We start from the raw sequence: 19,305 nt of genomic DNA, 5'->3' as shown, positions 1-19,305 counted from the left end.
CGTCGTAACCGTGCTTTATTAGATATGGTGCGATCTGTGATGTCTCTTACCGATTACCACTATCGTTTTGGGGTTATGCATTAGAGACAACTACATTCATGTTAAATAGGGCACCATCTAAATCCGTTGAGACGACACCGTATGAACTATGGTTTGGCAAGAAACGTAAGCTGTCATTTCTTAAAGTTTGAGGTTGCAATGCTTATGTGAAAAAGTTTCAACCTGATAAGCTCAAACCCAAATCGGAGAAGTGCGTCTTCATAGAATATCCAAAAGAAAATGTTGGGTACACCTTCTATCACAGATCCGAAAGCAAGATATTCGTTGCTGAGAATGGATCCTTTCTAGAGAAGGAGTTTCTCTCGAAAGAAGTGAGTGGGAGGAAAGTAGAACTTGATGAGGTAACTGTACCTGCTCCCTTATTGGAAAGTAGTTCATCACAGAAATCTATTCCTGTGACTACTACACCAATTAGTGAGGAAGCTAATGATGATGATCATGTAACTTCAGATCAAGTTACTACCGAACCTCGTAGGTAAACCAGAGTGATATCCGCACCAGAGTGGTACGGTAATCCTGTTCTAGAAGTCATGTTACTTGACCATGACGAGCCTACGAACTATGAGGAAGCGATGATGAGCCTAGATTTCGCGAAATGGCTTGAGGCCATGAAATCTGAGATGAGATCCATGTATGAGAACAAAGTATGGACTTTGATTGACTTGCCCAATGATCGGCGAGCCATTGAGATTAAATGGATCTTCAAGAGGAAGACAAACGCTGATAGTAGTGTTACTATCTACAAAGCTAGAATTGTCGCAAAAAGGTTTTCGACAAGTTCAAGGTGTTGACTACGATGAGAGTTTCTTACTCGTATCTATGCTTAAGTCTGGCCGAATCATGTTAGCAATTGCCGCATTTTATGAAATTTGGCAAATGTATAAACAAAACTGCATTCCTTAATGGATTTATTAAAGAAGAGTTGTATATGATGCAACCAGAAGGTTTTGTCAATCCTAAAGGTGCTAACAAAATATGCAAGCTCCAATGATCCATCTATGGACTGGTGCAAGCATCTCGGAGTTGGAATATACGCTTTGATAAGTTGATCAAAGCATATAGTTTTATACAGACTTGCGGTGAAGCCTGTATTTACAAGAAAGTGAGTGGGAGCACTACAGCATTTCTGATAAGTATATGTGAATGGCATATTGTTGATCAGAAATAATGTAGAATTATACTGCAAAGCATAAAGGAATGTCTGAAAGGAGTTTTTCAAAGAAAGACCTCGGTAAAGCTGCTTACATATTGAGTATCAAGATCTAGATCAAGACGCTTGATAAGTTTTTTCAATGAGTACATACCTTGACAAGATTTTGAAGTAGTTCAAAATGGAACAGTCGAAGAAGGAGTTTTTGCCTGTGTTACAAGGTGTGAAGTTGAGTAAGATTCAAAACCCGACCACGGCAGAAGATAGAGAGAAAATGAAAGTCATTCCCTATGCCTCAGCCATAGGTTCTATAAAGTATGCCATGCTGTGTACCAGACCTATTGTATACCCTACCCTGAGTTTGGCAAGGGAGTACAATAGTGATCTAGGAGTAGATCACTGGACATTGGTCAAAATTATCCTTAGTGGAATAAGGATATGTTTCTCGATTATGAAGGTGACAAAAGGTTTGTCGTAAAGGGTTACGTCGATGCAAGATTTGACACTGATCCAGATGACTCAAAGTCTCAATCTGGATACATATTGAAAGTGGGAGCAATTAGCCAGAGTAGCTCCGTGCAGAGCATTGTTGACATAGAAATTTACAAAATACTTACGGATCTGAATTTGATAGGCCCGTTGACTAAACTTCTCTCACAAGCAAAACATGATCACACCTTAGTACTCTTTGGGTGTTAATCACATAACAATGTGAACTAGATTATTGACTCTAGTAAAGCCTTTGGGTGTTGATCACATGTCGATGTGAACTATGAGTGTTAATCACATGGTAATGTGAACTATTGGTATTAAATCACATGGCCACTACTAGGGAAACGGCTATAGATGAAATTGACACTAATGACGCACCACATGTGTGGTGCGCCATTAGTATATAGCAATGGCGCACCACATACAGGTACCCCAATAGAAATATATTACTAATGGCGCACCTGGTGTGCGGTGCGCCACTAGAAGTTTTGAAAAAAAAATTAAAAACAAATTTGTTACTAATGGCGCACTGGCGCACCATACCCACGGTGCGCCATTAGAAGTTTTGAAAAAAAATAAAAAATAAAAAAAATTATTAGTAATGGCGCACCTCTGGACAGTGTGCCATTACTAGTTTTAACTATTAATGGCGCACTGTCCACTGGTGCGCCATTACTAAGTTTTTTTCAAAAAAAATTCAAAAACAATTTCAAATTTTTTTATATTTTTTTTAAAACTAGTAATGGCGCACCGTGGGTGTGGTGCGCCATTACTAGTTTAACTACTAATGGCGCACCACTCCACGGTGCGCCATTACTAGTTTGCCCGGCTTCCACTAAATGCACCCCCCCCCTGGACCGCCTTTTCAGTTTTAAAAAAATAACAAAAAATGATAAAAATGTCAAAAAAATAAAAGAAAATAAGTTTCCCATGTCATATGTGGTCTAGTTGTTGGGAAAATTTACAAATATAAATTTTGACTTTATTTGCAAAATCTCTCTGGAAATTTGTAAAATGGGCATAACTTTTGCATACGAACTCGGATTAAAAAGTTTTATATATGAAAAATCATCTACTCAAAAAGTTACATCCAAATTTAACAAGGGGAACCCCGTTAAACATTTTCAAAATCCCCAAAAACCTAACACAAAAAAAGTTACGGGGCTTTCAAGATCTAGAGGCAAAAAATTCAAAAAAAAAAGGTTTTGAAAATTATTTTTTTGATTTTTTTTCAAAAAATGATACGTAATATGATCGGGAAGTTTGAAATATTTTTCAAAATTTCATATAGTCATGAACATGAACAAAGTCCTAGACATCAACAAGGTATAATAGGATTGATATGCTAGATATATCAACAAGTGCCGGTGAATTGAGCTGTTGCTGGGGTTGGATAGAACTCTGAAGTTAAGCGTGCTTGGGCTGGAGTAGTGTGAGGATGGGTGACCTTTCGGGAAGTTTGACCATGGAGTGTGATTTGATCTGAGATTAAGCATATTGATTCGAGATTAAGCCATAGTGACCTAAGATTAAGAAAAAATGAAAAAAAAATTGGAAAAAAAAATTAAATTTTTTTTGAAAAAAAATTGTTAATAATGGCGCACTTCTATGTGGTGCGCCATTAGTATCTGGGCCATACAAATGGCATACCAGCGGTGGGTGGTGCGCCATTAGAATACCAGATTTTAATGGCGAAAAAAACTCTAGTGGCGTGATGCTAATGGGCACCGGTAGTGCGCCATTAGTAGGCAAAACCGGTGCGCCATTAGTAGGCCTTATCCTAGTAGTGGGCGATGTGAACTAGATTATTGACTCTAGTGCAAATGGAAGACTGAATGAAATATGCCCTAGAGGCAATAATAAAGTTATTATTTATTTCCTTATATCATGATAAATGTTTATTATTCATGCTAGAATTGTATTAAACGGAAACATAATACATGTGTGAATATATAGACAAACAGTATGTCACTAGTATGCCTCTACTTGACTAGCTCGTTGAATCAAAGATGGTTAAGTTTCCTAGCCATAGACATGAGTTGTCAGTTGATTAACGGGGTCACATCACTAGAGAATGATGTGATTGATTTGACCCATTCCGTTAGCATAGCACTTGATCGTTTAGTTTGTTGCTATTGCTTTCTTCATGACTTATACATCTACCTATGACTATGAGATTATGCAACTCCCGTTTACCGGAGGAACACTTTGTGTGCTACCAAATGTCACAACGTAACTGGGTGATTATAAAGGTGCTCTACAGGTGTCTCTAAAGGTACTTGTTGGGTTGGCGTATTCGAGATTAGGATTTGTCACTCTGATTGTCGGAGAGGTATCTCTAGGCCCTCTCGGTAATGCACATCACTTAAGCCTTGCAAGCATTGCAACTAATGAGTTAGTTGCGAGATGATGTATTACAGAACGAGTAAAGAGACTTTCCGGTAACGAGATTGAACTAGGTATTGAGATACCGACGATCGAATCTCGGGCAAGTAACATACCGATGACAAAGGGAACAACGTATGTTGTTATGCGGTCTGACCGATAAAGATCTTCGTAGAATATGTGGGAGCCAATATGAGCATCCAGGTTTCGCTATTGGTTATTGACCGGAGACGTGTCTCGGTCATGTCTACATAGTTCTCGAACCCGTAGGGTCCGCACGCTTAAAGTTTCGATGACAGTTATATTATGAGTTTATGAGTTTTGATGTACCGAAGAAGTTCGGAGTCCCGGATGAGATCGGGGACATGACGAGGAGTCTCGAAATGGTCGAGACGTCAAGATCGATATATTGTGCGACTATATTCGGACATCGGAAAGGTTCCGAGTGATTCGGGTATTTTTCGGAGTACCAGAGAGTTACGGGAATACGTATTGGGCCTTATTGGGCCATACGGGAAAGAAGGAAAAGGGCCTCAAGGGTGGCCGCACCCCTCCCCTTGGTCTGGTCCGAATTGGACTAGGGAAGGGGGGGCCTTCCTTCCTTCTCCTTTTCCCTTCCTCTTTTCCTATTCCATATGGGAGGTGGAATCCTACTAGGACTAGGGAGTCCTAGTAGGACTCCACACTTGGCGCGCCCCCTCCTAGGCCGGTCTCCTCTTCCCTTGCTCCTTTATATACGGGGGCGGGGGGCACCCCAGAGACACAACAATTTATCTCTTGATCTCTTAGCCGTGTGTGGTGCCCCCTCCACCATAATCCACCTCGGTCATATCATAGCGGTGCTTAGGCGAAGCCCTGCGTCGGTAGAACATCATCATCATCACCACACCGTCGTGCTGACGAAACTCTCCCTCAACACTCGGCTGGATCGGAGTTCGAGGGACGTCATCGGGCTGAACGTGTGCTGAACTCGGAGGTACCGTGCATTCGGTACTTGATCGGTCGGATCGTGAAGACGTACGACTACATCAACCGCGTTGTGATAACGCTTCCGCTTTCGGTCTACGAGGGTACGTGGACAACACTCTCCCCTCTCGTTGCTATGCATCACCATGATCTTGCGTGTGCGTAGGAATTTTTTTGAAATTACTACGTTCCCCAAAACATGGGTCCCTTCTGGTCCATAAAAAACCACCATAAAGTTTCACGTGTTTGGACTCCATTTGCTATTGATTTTCTAAAATGCCAAAAAGAAAAAAAAACAGCAACTGGCGCTTGGTACTAAGTTAATAGGTTAGTCCCAAAAAATGATATAAAACAGCATACAAATGGATATAAAACATCCAATATTGATACTATAATAGCATGGAACAATAGAAAATATAGATACGTTGGAGACTTCATATGCGAACGTAGAGTCTATCACACACGATCATCACGAGGTGCTTCGAAACAACGAACTTTCACAACAGTGCATACTTAGTGAGAACACTTTTATTTTGAAATTAAGTGAAGGGGTCATCTTATAATACTACCATTGTCCTAAGCAAAATAAGATGCATAAAAGATAAACATCATATGCAATCAATATGTGACATGATATGGCCATCATCAACTCGTGCTTTCAATCTGCATCTCCAAAGCACCGGCATGATCTCCATCATCACCAGAATGACACCATGATCTCCATCATTGTGTCATCATGTGGTTGTTTCCATCAACTATTGCTTCTACGACTATTGCTAACTCATAACGATAAAGTAAAGCAATCACATGGCGTTTAAGGATTGACTTACATGTCATACAATAAATTAAAGACAACCCTATGGCTCCTGTCAGTTGTCGTACTCATCGGCATGCAAGTCGTGAACCTATTACAAAACATGATCATCTCATACATCAACTTATCACATCACATTTTGGCCATACCATATCACAACATGCCCTGCAAAACAAGTTAGACATCCTCTACTTTGTTGTTGCGATTTTTACGTGGCTGCTAGGGCAAACTATAAGAATTGTTCTTATCTACGCAAAACCACAACGGTGATATACAAGTTGCCTTTTAACCTTTTACAAGGACTACCATTGTCAAATCAGATTCAACTAAAGTGGGAGAGACAAACACCCACAAAGCCACTTTTATGCCATACAAGTTGCATGTCAGTCAGTTGAACCGGTCTGTTGTGCGAGGACAAGTAAGGTTGGCCTGACCTGCTTCATGCCACAATACTGCCGAATCCAAATAAGACAAAGGAAGTAAGAAATTTGAACATTAACACCCACAACTTATTTGTGGTCTACTCATGCATATACATCTACTCATAGACCTAGCTCTGATACCACTGTTGGGGAATGTTGCACTGATGAAGATGCATAGCAACGAGAGGGAAGTGTGTCTATGTACCCTTGTAGACCGAAAGTGTTAGCGTACGTAACACGGTTGATGTGTAGTTGTACTCGTCGCGATCCAATCACGATCTAATCGATCTAGTGCCGAACGTATGGCACCTCTAAGTTTAACACACGACGGATCAGCGGTGTCCTCTCCCTCTTGATCCATCAAGCGAGGGAGAGGAGGTAGATGTGATATGAACCAACATGACAGCGTGGTGGTGGTGGTGGCAGCGGAATTCTGACAGGGTTTCGCCAAGCGCGTACCGGAGAATATGGAGGAGTAGAGAGAGAGAGACGGGCCAAGGGCCAAAGCGTTGGTTGCCCCGTGCGCCTCCCGACTATATATAGTGGTGAGGGAGGGGCGTGCCAGCCCTAGCCCCTCCCAAGGCAGGGGGCGGCGGCCAAGGGGGAGGAGTGCCCTCCAAGCCAAGTGGATGGCCCTCCTCCTTAGGGTTTCCTTTCCCCTAGGTGCATGGGCCAAGTAGGGGCCGGTGGGCCAGGGCACCCCCTACAGACCATGCTACTATACGAGACATGGTGGAACCCTCCGAGCACTTCCGGAACCCTCTCGAACCTTCCGGTTACTTCCCGGTACAATACCAAAAAACACTCTTTTTCCCATAACCCCGAAAAGAACTTTCCATATATAAATCTTTACCTCCGGACCATTCTGGAGCTCCTCATGATGTCCTAGATCCCATCCGGGACACCAAACAACCTTTGGACTTTCCACTATTAATATCTCAATACTACCCTAGCGCTACCGAACATTAAGCGTGCGAACTTATGGGTTCGAGAATCATGTAGACATGACCGAGACTCCTCTCCGGTCAATAACCAATAGTTGGACCTGGATGCCTATATTGGTTCTGACATATTCAACAAAGATCTTTATCGGTTGAATCACAATGTCAAGAATTCAGTTAATCTGCTATACAATTCCCTTTGTCCAGTGATATGTTACTTTTTCGAGATTCGATCGTCGGTATCTCCATACCTAATTCAATCTCGTTACTGGCAAATCTCTTTACTCGTTCCGTAATACAAGATCCAGTGACTAAACTCATTAGTCGCATGCTCACAAGCTTCTTGTGATGTTGTATTACCGAGAGGGCCCAGAGATATCTCTCCGTCACACGGAGCGACAAGTCCCAGTCTCGATCCATGCAACCTAACAAACACCTTCGGAGATACCTGTAGAGCACTTTTATGATCACCCAGTTATGAAGTGACATTGGTAGCACATAAAGTATTCCTCCCGTATCCGGGAGTGGCATGATATCATGGTCTAAGAAACTGATACTTGACATAAAGAAAGTTGTAGCAAATAACTAAACGATCTATTGCTAAGCTTACGGTTGGGTCTGTCCATCACACCATTCTCCTAATGATATGATCTCATTATCAAATGACAACTCATGTCTATGGTCAGGAAACCATAACCATCTTTGATCAGCGAGCGAGTTTAGTAGAGGCTTACTAGAGACACAGTGTAGTTTATGTATTCACACATGTATTTAAGTTTCTGGTTAATACAATTCTATTATGAATAATAAACATTTATCATGAACGGGAAATATGATAATAACCATTTTATTATTGCCTCTAGGGCATATTTCCAACATTCTTCCACTTGCATTAGAGTCAATAATCTAGTTCACATTGCTATGTGATTAACACCCAATGAGTTCTGAGGTTTAATCATGTTAACACCCAATCTCAATATGCAACTATGTCATCTCACCATCCCATGGTGCATGAGAAATAGACCCAACGTAACATGCACCATGCATGTTATTCATATTCAATAAATATTCTACAACTATATAATAATAAAATGTAATAAATTATATGTATTTTAGTTTCAATTCCCATATTGCGAATCCGAATACTAAACTTTTATACTACCAAATATGATAGAAGCAACTGCATCCATTCCCGCAACAACACCTGGGGTACTATCTCTAGTATTCAACAAAATGATGATGTCCGTAAGGGTCAAATAATTCAACGTTTTTTCTCCCACAAAAAAATCAAAGTTTATTTTGCACCAGATCATATAGTACTCCAGAATCAATTAGACATTAATCGTTGCAATTTAATCCAACATAAATATTTCTATTAATTTTCCTCCAAAAATCTTTTCACTAATTATATACGAATTATACCACGCGGCAATGCTCATTTGTGAACTAAAATATAGATCAGCAGATACAACCGAATATGGCAATGAATTTAGTGGTTGTATCTGCTTCTACTAAAATATGGATGGACGAAGTAAATGGAATAGATCTATGCACTTAAATCGAACATGATATTTCAGCGGCGGCCCAAGGGTACTTCTTCTCTGGTTTAAATCCAGGCCGTTCATGTAATGCGGATGAGCAAATGACTACTTTGAATGTAATGAATTCAAACCAGTGAATGTTAGATTTTTAAGCATGGCAAAACGAATGTTTTTTTTATGGCAAACTATGTTCTTGTGAAGATGGCAATTTTCTTTAACAAGAATGACAAATCCGCAAAATTATGTTGCCACGAGGAAGGAAGGCAATTTCCTCCATATAAATTATCATAAAAAATAGTTCATTTTGTCATGCTTAAAAAATCTTAGGTCATATTTTTGATATTTCTCAATTCGTTTGGAGCATTTAATTGGCATTGAATAATGGCCCAACTATTTCCCAGCGATGCCAATTAATATGATCTTTAAAAATGATCTTTAAGGTTCTCTCTGCCCCTCCGCTCCCTGGCGCGTGGGCCCCGCGTGTCCGTCGTGCCGGCGGCCTCCTGGTATATATAGGGGCGCCCAACCTCGCAACTGTCAAACACCCCACCGATCTTCTCCTCTCTCTCTCTCTCTCTCTCTCGGCAGAACGACAAACACAGAAAAGAGGAAGCAGAGCAGATGACCGCCGAGAAAGGGAAGACGAGAATGGCGGCGGAGGTGAGCTCCATCGCCAGGATGCTCCGCGGGGAGGCGGGGAATGGTAGGAGCGGCGCCGCGAAGCCGTCGGAGATGGTGACCATGGATCTGCTCGGCGGGTGCGGCGGCGACGCCGGCGTGGAGGATGACGTCGTCGACCTAGAGGTCAAGGTGCCCGCCGGCTGGGAGAGACGGCTCGACCTCCTGGTGAGTCTCCCTCCTATTATTGTTTCGATCTGCTCCTCTGTTCTTCCGATCTTTAGTTGTTCGTGTGGTTTGTTACACCCGCGTGCGCGCATGTTTGGTGCTTAATTAATTCGCGCTCGTGTTGTTTCTGTGCGGGTATGTAATTTGCTAGTAGGTTAGATTATGTCCGCGGATCAAACGCATGTTGTTTGATTGATTTAACTGCATGATGATCAAAATTTTGGTTTTGTTGCACTGGGATTACAGAGTTCTGTGTTCTTCGTGTTCATCATACAGATTACTTAACAAGGTGAAATAATTCTTGTTTTTGTGCAGTCCGGCAAGACGTTCTTGACTCCTAATCGCCACCAGGCCATCCAAGACGGCTACCAGGACCTCAACCTGCCTCCCACGGCATCCACCGCCGCCGTTGCCGTCACCACCAACTCCTCCGCGTTCTGCACCCTCGACATGGTCCGCTGCGCCCTAGAGCGCGCCGCCGCCGCGCGGTCCGCCACCTCGCCGGACACGTCGTCCTCCTCGTTGGCGTCCACCTCATCCTCGTCCTCCTCGCTGGGAAAGCGCAGCCGCTCGCCGCCTTCAAGCACGGCGTCGCCCGCCGCGAACCAGGCCATGCGCGCGTGCGCCTGCCCGTCCTGCTTCACGTACGTGCTCATCGCCGAGGCCGACCCCTGGTGCCCGCGGTGCGCATCGAAGGTGCCGCCGCTCCTCAGTAGGCCCGCCGCCCACAGCAGCGGGAAGAAGCCTAGGTTTGACCTGAATGCTGACGCCGATGAGACCGAGTGAACGGGAAAAGATGATAGACATTTGGATTTTTTTTCCTTTCTGGAAAAGTTTTTTCCAGTCATTAGTTTGTTACTTAGAATATGTCATCAGGAGCAGTTACATGTTCAGAAAATTATGATCATAATTCGTAGGGACAAAAGATGAAAGACAAATGAATTTTTTTTTCTTGTTGGAAAAGTTTTTCATGTCATCAATTGGTTGGGGAAGCGGAAGGAGCCCCGCCGGCTGACGACGCTACAATGTTCTTCTTCACCGCCGCCGTGGCGGAGAAGCACATCGGCTTGGCCATGAGCTCCCCGTCCTTGTGTACCTACTTCAATGAATGATTTGTTGCATCTGCACCTCTATCAGGTCCGCCCATTGCACTGGCGGCGATGCCGCCCCAAATCCGGCCTGCCCCCAGTGCTTCTTTACGCTCTGTTGTTTAAGAAACTTCACACACCTAGGAATCTCAATCAAGACTTTTTTACTTACAAAGGCCATAAAAGCGATGTATATGTATAACACAAATCCTTTTATGTTTATAATTTGGTATGCGAATCCCGTTGCTCACTACATTACACACGCAGAGATGATTTGTTTGCAGCACATATATACGGGTTGGTCTTGTCAAGTTTTATGTAAAACAGATGATAATCTACTACTGTCGATTACTGAGAGAGAAGTAGATGGTGCGTTGATGGATGCACACGAGAAGCAAGTCCAAATCAACGAGATGCAAGCCCAAATCTGTTGGAAATATGCCCTAGAGGCAATAATAAAAGCATTATTATTATATTTCCTTATTCATGATAATTGTCTTTATTCATGCTATAATTGTGTTATCCGGAAATCGTAATACATGTGTGAATAACAGACACCAACATGTCCCTAGTAAGCCTCTAGTTGACTAGCTCGTTGATCAACAGATAGTCATGGTTTCCTGACTATGGACATTGGATGTCATTGATAACGAGATCACATCATTAGGAGAATGATGTGATGGACAAGACCCAATCCTAAACATAGCACAAGATCGTATAGTTCGTTTGCTAGAGTTTTTCCTATGTCAAGTATCTTTTCCTTAGACCATGAGATCGTGTAACCCCCGGATACCGTAGAAGTGCTTTGGGTATACCAAATGTCACAACGTAACTGGGTGACTATAAAGGTAGACTACGGGTATCTCCGAAAGTGTCTGTTGGGTTGACATGGATCAAGACTGGGATTTGTCACTCCGTATGACGGAGAGGTATCACTGGGCCCACTCGGTAATGCATCATCATAATGAGCTCAAAGTGACCAAGTGTCTGGTCACGGGATCATGCATTACGATACGAGTAAAGTGACTTGCCGGTAACGAGATTGAACGAGGTATTGGGATACCGACGATCGAATCTCGGGCAAGTAACATGTCGATTGACAAAGGGAATTGCATACGGGGTTGATTGAATCCTCGACATCGTGGTTCATCCGATGAAATCATCGTGGAGCATGTGGGAGCCAACATGGGTATCCAGATCCCGCTGTTGGTTATTGACCGGAGAGTCATCTCGGTCATGTCTGCTTGTCTCCTGAACCCGTAGGGTCTACACACTTAAGGTTCGGTAACGCTAGGGTTGTGAAGATATGTATATGCAGTAACCCGAATGTTGTTCGGAGTCCCGGATGAGATCCCGGACGTCACGAGGAGTTCCGGAATGGTCCGGAGGTAAAGAATTATATATAGGAAGTGCTGTTTCGGCCATCGGGACAAGTTTCGGGGTCACCGGTATTGTACCGGGACCACCGGAAGGGTCCCGGGGGTCCACCGGGTGGGGCCACCTATCCCGTGGGGCCCCTGTTGGGGAACGTAGCAGAAATTCAAAATTTTCCTACGTGTCACCAAGATCTATCTATGGAGAGACTAGCAACGAGGGGAAGGAGAGTGCATCTACATACCCTTGTAGATCGCTAAGCGGAAGCGTTCAAGCGAACGGGGTCGATGGAGTCGTACTCGTCGTGATCCAAATCACCGATGATCAAGTGCCGAACGCACGGCACCTCCACGTTCAACACACGTACAGCCCGGTGACGTCTCCCATGCCTTGATCCAGCAAGGAGAGAGGGAGAGGTTGAGGAAGACTCCATCCAGCAGTAGCACAACGGCGTGGTGGTGATGGAGGAGCGCGGCAATCCTGCAGGGCTTCGCCAAGCACCACAGAAGAGGAGGGAGAGAGAGATGCAGGGCTGCACCAACGAGAGATCAAATCACGTGTGTTATGGGGCAGCCCTAGGCCTCATATATATAGGGGAAGGGGAGGGGCTGCGCCCCCTCTAGGGTTCCCACCCCTAGGGGGGGCGGCAGCCCTAGATGGCCAAGGGGTGGCGGCCAAGAGGGGATGGGAGAGGGAGGCGCACCAATATGGGCCCTAAGGCCCATATCCCATTAGGGTTTGCCCCCTCTCCATCTCTTAGGCGCATGGGCCTTAGTGGGGCTGGTGCCCTTGGCCCATGTAGGCCAAGGAACACTCCCTACAGCCCATGTTGCCCCCCGGGGCTGGTGGCCCCACTTGGTGGACCCCCGGGACCCTCCCGGTGGTCCCGGTACGTTACCGATAAACCCCGAAACTCTTCCGGTGACCAAAACAGGACTTCCCATATATAAATCTTTACCTCCGGACCATTCCGGAACTCCTCGTGACGTCCGGGATCTCATCCGGGACTCCGAACAACATTCGGTAACCACATACGAACTTCCTTTACAACCCTAGCGTCATCGAACCTTAAGTGTGTAGACCCTACGGGTTCGGGAGACATGCAGACATGACCGAGACGTTCTCCGGTCAATAACCAACAGCGGGATCTGGATACCCATGTTGGCTCCCACATGTTCCACGATGATCTCATCGGATGAACCACGATGTCAAGGACTTAATCAATCCCGTATTCAATTCCCTTTGTCTAGCGGTACGATACTTGCCCGAGATTCGATCGTCGGTATCCTGATACCTTGTTCAATCTCGTTACCGGCAAGTCTCTTTACTCGTTCCGTAATACATCATCCCGTGATCAACTCCTTGATCACATTGTGCACATTATGATGATGTCCTACCGAGTGGGCCCAGAGATACCTCTCCGTTTACACGGAGTGACAAATCCCAGTCTCGATTCGTGCCAACCCAACAGACACTTTCGGAGATACCTGTAGTGTACCTTTATAGTCACCCAGTTACGTTGTGACGTTTGGCACACCCAAAGCACTCCTACGGTATCCGGGAGTTGCACAATCTCATGGTCTAAGGAAATGATACTTGACATTAGAAAAGCTTTAGCATACGAACTACATGATCTTGTGCTAGGCTTAGGATTGGGTCTTGTCCATCACATCATTCTCCTAATGATGTGATCCCGTTATCAACGACATCCAATGTCCATGGTTAGGAATCCATAACCATCTATTGATCAACGAGCTAGTCAACTAGAGGCTTACTAGGGACATGGTGTTGTCTATGTATCCACACATGTATCTGAGTTTCCTATCAATACAATTCTAGAATGGATAATAAACGATTATCATGAACAAGGAAATATAATAATAACCAATTTATTATTGCCTCTAGGGCATATTTCCAACAGCCCCATGGGCTGAAGTGGGAGGGAACCCAGCCCAAAGTGGGCTGGGGCGCCACTCCCCTAGGGCCCAGGCGGCTAGGGTTGAGGGGAAACCCTAAAGGGGGCGCCCCCTTGCTTGGGGGGCAAGCCCCCCACCCTTGGCCGCCGCCCCCCCTAGGAGATTCCATCTCCTAGGGGCGGCGCCCCCCCTAGCACCCCTATATATAGTGGGGGAGAGGAGGGACTTCACAGACCAGCCCCTGGCGCCTCCCTCTCTCCCCGTTACGTCTCTCTCTCGTAGTATAGGCGAAGCCCTGCAACTGTGACGCCCTGCATCCACCACCACGCCGTCGTGCTGCTGGATCTTCATCAACCTCTCCTCCCCTTGCTAGATCAAGAAGGAGGAGACGTCTCCCGTCCCGTACGTGTGTTGAACTCGGAGGAGCCGTCCGTTCGGCGCTTGGTCATCGGTGATTTGGATCACGTCGTGTTCGACTACATCATCCCCGTTCTTTGAACGCTTCCACTCGCGATCTACAAAGGTATGTAGATGCATCCGATGACTCGTTGCTAGATGAACTCATAGATGGATCTTGGTGAAACCGTAGGAAAATTTTTGTTTTCTGCAACGTTCCCCAACAGTGGCATCATGAGCTAGGTCTATGCATAGTTCTTCTTGCGCGAGTAGAACACAATTTGTTGTGGGCATAGATTTGTCAACTTTCTTGCCGCTACTAGTCTTATCTTGCTTCAGCGGTATTGCGGGATGAAGCGGCCCGGACCAACCTTACACGTACGCTTACGTGAGACCGGTTCCACCGACTAACATGCACTAGTTGCATAAGGTGGCTGGCGGGTGTCTGTCTCTCCCACTTTAGTTGGAGCGGATTCGATGAACAGGGTCCTTATGAAGGGTAAATAGAAGTTGACAAATCACGTTGTGGCTTTAACGTAGGTAAGAAGACGTTCTTGCTAGAACCCTAATTCAGCCACGTAAAACATGCAACAACAATTAGAGGACGTCTAACTTGTTTTTGCAGCAAGTGGTTTGTGATATGATATGGCCAAAGTTGTGATGAATGATGAATGATCTATATGTGATGTATGAGATGTTCATACTATTGTAATAGGAATCACGACTTGCATGTCGATGAGTATGACAACCGGCAGGAGCCATAGGAGTTGTCTTTATTTTTGTATGACCTGCGTGTCATTGAGAAACGCCATGTAAATTACTTTACTTTATTGCTAAACGCGTTAGCCATAGTAGTAGAAGTAATAATTGGCGAGCAACTTCATGGAGAGACGATGATGGAGATCATGGTGTCAAGCCGGTGACAAGATGATCATGGAGCCCCAAGATGGAGATCAAAGGAGCTATGTGATATTGGCCATATCATGTCACGTTTATTATTTGATTGCATGTGATGTTTATCATGTTTTGCATCTTGTTTACTTAGAACGACGGTGGTAAATAAGATGATCCCTCATACTAATTTCAAGAAGTGTTCCCCCTAACTGTGCACCGTTGCGACAGTTCGCTGTTTCAAAACACCACGTGATGATCGGGTGTTTTATTCAGACGTTCACATACAACGGGTGTAAGACAGATTTACACATGCAAACACTTAGGTTGACTTGACGAGCCTAGCATGTACAGACATGGCCTCGGAACACAGAAGACCGAAAGGTCGAGCATGAGTCGTATAGAAGATACGATCAACATGAAGATGTTCACCGATGTTGACTAGTCCGTCTCACGTGATGATCGGACACGGCCTAGTTGACTCGGATCATGTTATGCTTAGATGACTAAAAGAGGGATGTCTATCTAAGTGGGAGTTCATTCAATAATTTGATTAGATGAACTTAATTATCATGAACTTAGTCTAAAACATTTAAAATATGTCTTGTAGATCAAATGGCCAACGTAGTCCTCAACTTCAACGCGTTCCTAGAGAAAACCAAGCTGAAAGATGATGGCAGCAACTATACGGACTGGGTCCGGAACCTGAGGATCATCCTCATAGCTGCCAAGAAAGATTATGTCCTACAAGCACCGCTTGGTGACGCACCCGTTCTCCCTGCAGAACAAGATGTTATGAACGCTTGGCAGGCACGTACCGATGACTACTCCCTCGTTCAGTGCGGCATGCTTTACAGTTTAGAGTCGGGGCTCCAAAAGCGTTTTGAGAGACACGGAGCATATGAGATGTTCGAAGAGCTGAAAATGGTTTTCCAAGCTCATGCCCGGGTCGAGAGATATCAAGTCTCCGACAAGTTCTTCAGCTGTAAGATGGAGGAAAACAGTTCTGTCAGTGAGCACATACTCACTATGTCTGGGTTACATAACCGCTTGACTCAGCTGGGAGTTAATCTTCCGGATGATGCGGTCATTGACAGAATCCTCCAGTCGCTTCCACCAAGCTACAAGAGCTTTGTGATGAACTTCAATATGCAGGGGATGGAAAAGACCATTCCTGAAGTATTTGCTATGCTGAAATCAGCAGAGGTAGAAGTCAAGAAGGAACATCAAGTGTTGATGGTCAATAAAACCACTAAGTTCAAGAAGGGCAAGGGGAATAAGAACTTCAAGAAGGATGGCAAGGAAGTTGCCGCGCCCGGCAAGCAAGCTGCCGGGAAGAAGCCAAACAATGGACCCAAGCCCGAGACTGAGTGCTTTTATTGCAAGGGAAGTGGTCACTGGAAGCGGAATTGCCTCAAATACTTAGCAGACAAGAAGGCCGGCAAAACAAAAGGTATATGTGATATACATGTAATTGATGTGTACCTTACTAGTGCCCGTAGTAGCTCCTGGGTATTTGATACCGGTGCAGTTGCTCACATTTGCAACTCAAAGCAGGGGCTGTGGAATAAGCGGAAACTGGCAAAGGACGAGGTGACGATGCGCGTTGGGAATGGTTCCAAGGTCAATGTGATCGCCGTCAGCACGCTACCTCTATATTTACCTTCGGGATTAGTTTTAAACCTTAATAATTGTTATTTAGTGCCAGCTTTGAGCATGAACATTGTATCGGGATCTCGTTTAATTCAAGATGGCTACTCATTTAAATCCGAGAATAATGGTTGTTCTATTTATATGAGAGATATGTTTTATGGTCATGCTCCTATGGTGAATGGTTTATTCTTTATGAATCTCGAACGTAATGCTACACATGTTCATAATGTGAGTACCAAAAGATGTAAAGTTGATAATGATAGTCCCACATAGTTGTGGCACTGCCGCCTTGGTCACATAGGTGTCAAACGCATGAAGAAGCTCCATGCAGATGGACTTTTAGAGTCTCTTGATTATGAATCATTTGACACGTGCGAACCATGCCTTATGGGTAAAATGACCAAGACTCCGTTCTCAGGAACAATGGAGCGAGCAACCAACTTATTGGAAATCATACATACTGATGTGTGCGGTCCAATGAGTGTTGAGGCTCGCGGTGGCTATCATTGTGTTCTCACCCTCACTGATGACTTGAGTAGATATGGGTATATCTACTTAATGAAACACAAGTCTGAAACCTTTGAAAAGTTCAAGGAATTTCAGAGTGAGGTTGAGAATCAACGTAACAGGAAAATCAAGTTTCTACGATCAGATCGTGGAGGAGAATACTTGAGTCACGAATTTGGCACACACTTAAGAAAATGTGGAATAGTTTCACAACTCATGCCGCCTGGAACACCTCAGCGTAATGGTGTGTCCGAACATCGTAATCGCACTCTATTAGATATGGTGCGATCTATGATGTCTCTTACCGATTTACCGCTATCTTTTTGGGGCTATGCTTTAGAGACTGCCGCATTCACTTTAAATAGGGCTCCGTCGAAATCCGTTGAGACGACACCGTATGAATTATGGTTTGGAAAGAAACCTAAGCTGTCGTTTCTAAAAGTTTGGGGATGCGATGCTTATGTCAAGAAACTTCAACCTGAAAAGCTCGAACCCAAGTCGGAAAAATGCGTCTTCATAGGATACCCAAAAGAAACTATTGGGTATACCTTCTACCTCAGATCCGAAGGCAAGATCTTTGTTGCCAAGAATGGGTCCTTTCTAGAGAAAGAGTTTCTCTCGAAAGAAGTAAGTGGGAGGAAAGTAGAACTTGATGAGGTATTACCTCTTGAACCGGAAAATGGCGCAACTCAAGAAAATGTTCCTAAGGTGCCAGCACCGACTAGAGAGGAAGTTGATCATAATGATCAAGATACTTCTGATCAAGCTCCTACTGAAATTCGAAGGTCCACAAGGACACGTTCCGCACCAGAGTGGTACGGCAACCCTGTCTTGGAAATCATGTTGTTAGACAACGGTGAACCTTCGAACTATGAAGAAGCGATGGCGGGCCCGGATTCCGACAAATGGCTAGAAGCCATGAAATCCGAGATAGGATCCATGTATGAAAATGAAGTATGGACTTTGACTGACTTGCCCATTGAGCGGAGAGCCATAGAAAATAAATGGATCTTTAAGAAGAAGACAGACGCAGATGGTAATGTGACCATCTATAAAGCGCGTTGGGAATGGTTCCAAGGTCAATGTGATCGCCGTCAGCACGCTACCTCTATATTTACCTTCGGGATTAGTTTTAAACCTTAATAATTGTTATTTAGTGCCAGCTTTGAGCATGAACATTGTATCGGGATCTCGTTTAATTCGAGATGGCTACTCATTTAAATCCGAGAATAATGGTTGTTCTATTTATATGAGAGATATGTTTTATGGTCATGCTCCTATGGTGAATGGTTTATTCTTTATGAATCTCGAACGTAATGCTACACATGTTCATAATGTGAGTACCAAAAGATGTAAAGTTGATAATGATAGTCCCACATACTTGTGGCACTGTCGCCTTGGTCACATAGGTGTCAAACGCATGAAGAAGCTCCATGCAGATGGACTTTTAGAGTCTCTTGATTATGAATCATTTGACACATGCGAACCATGCCTTATGGGTAAAATGACCAAGACTCCGTTCTCAGGAACAATGGAGCGAGCAACCAACTTATTGGAAATCATACATACTGATGTGTGCGGTCCAATGAGTGTTGAGGCTCGCGGTGGCTATCATTATGTTCTCACCTTCACTGATGACTTGAGTAGATATGGGTATATCTACTTAATGAAACACAAGTCTGAAACCTTTGAAAAGTTCAAGGAATTTCAGAGTGAGGTTGAGAATCAACGTAACAGGAAAATCAAGTTTCTACGATCAGATCGTGGAGGAGAATACTTGAGTCACGAATTTGGCACACACTTAAGAAAATGTGGAATAGTTTCACAACTCACGCCGCCTGGAGGGAACCCAGCCCAAAGTGG

The 19,305-nt window shown here is 44.3% G+C and overlaps 1 protein-coding gene across 1 annotated transcript; it reads left to right on the top strand.

The window, feature by feature from the left end:
* Positions 1-9,319: 9,319 nt before the first annotated feature.
* On the top strand, positions 9,320-10,569 carry LOC125534082 (uncharacterized). Its single transcript, XM_048697378.2, has 2 exons — positions 9,320-9,617; positions 9,933-10,569. Exons 1-2 carry the CDS (start codon positions 9,393-9,395, stop codon positions 10,401-10,403), a joined length of 696 nt encoding a protein of 231 aa, XP_048553335.2. The 5' UTR covers positions 9,320-9,392; the 3' UTR covers positions 10,404-10,569.
* The last annotated feature ends 8,736 nt before the right edge of the window (positions 10,570-19,305 follow it).

Source organism: Triticum urartu, chromosome 2A, assembly GCF_056163025.1.
Source record: "Triticum urartu cultivar PI428250 chromosome 2A, HENAU_Tu73, whole genome shotgun sequence".
Taxonomy (NCBI): Eukaryota; Viridiplantae; Streptophyta; class Magnoliopsida; order Poales; family Poaceae; genus Triticum; species Triticum urartu.
This window is presented reverse-complemented; position numbering and strand designations above follow the sequence as displayed.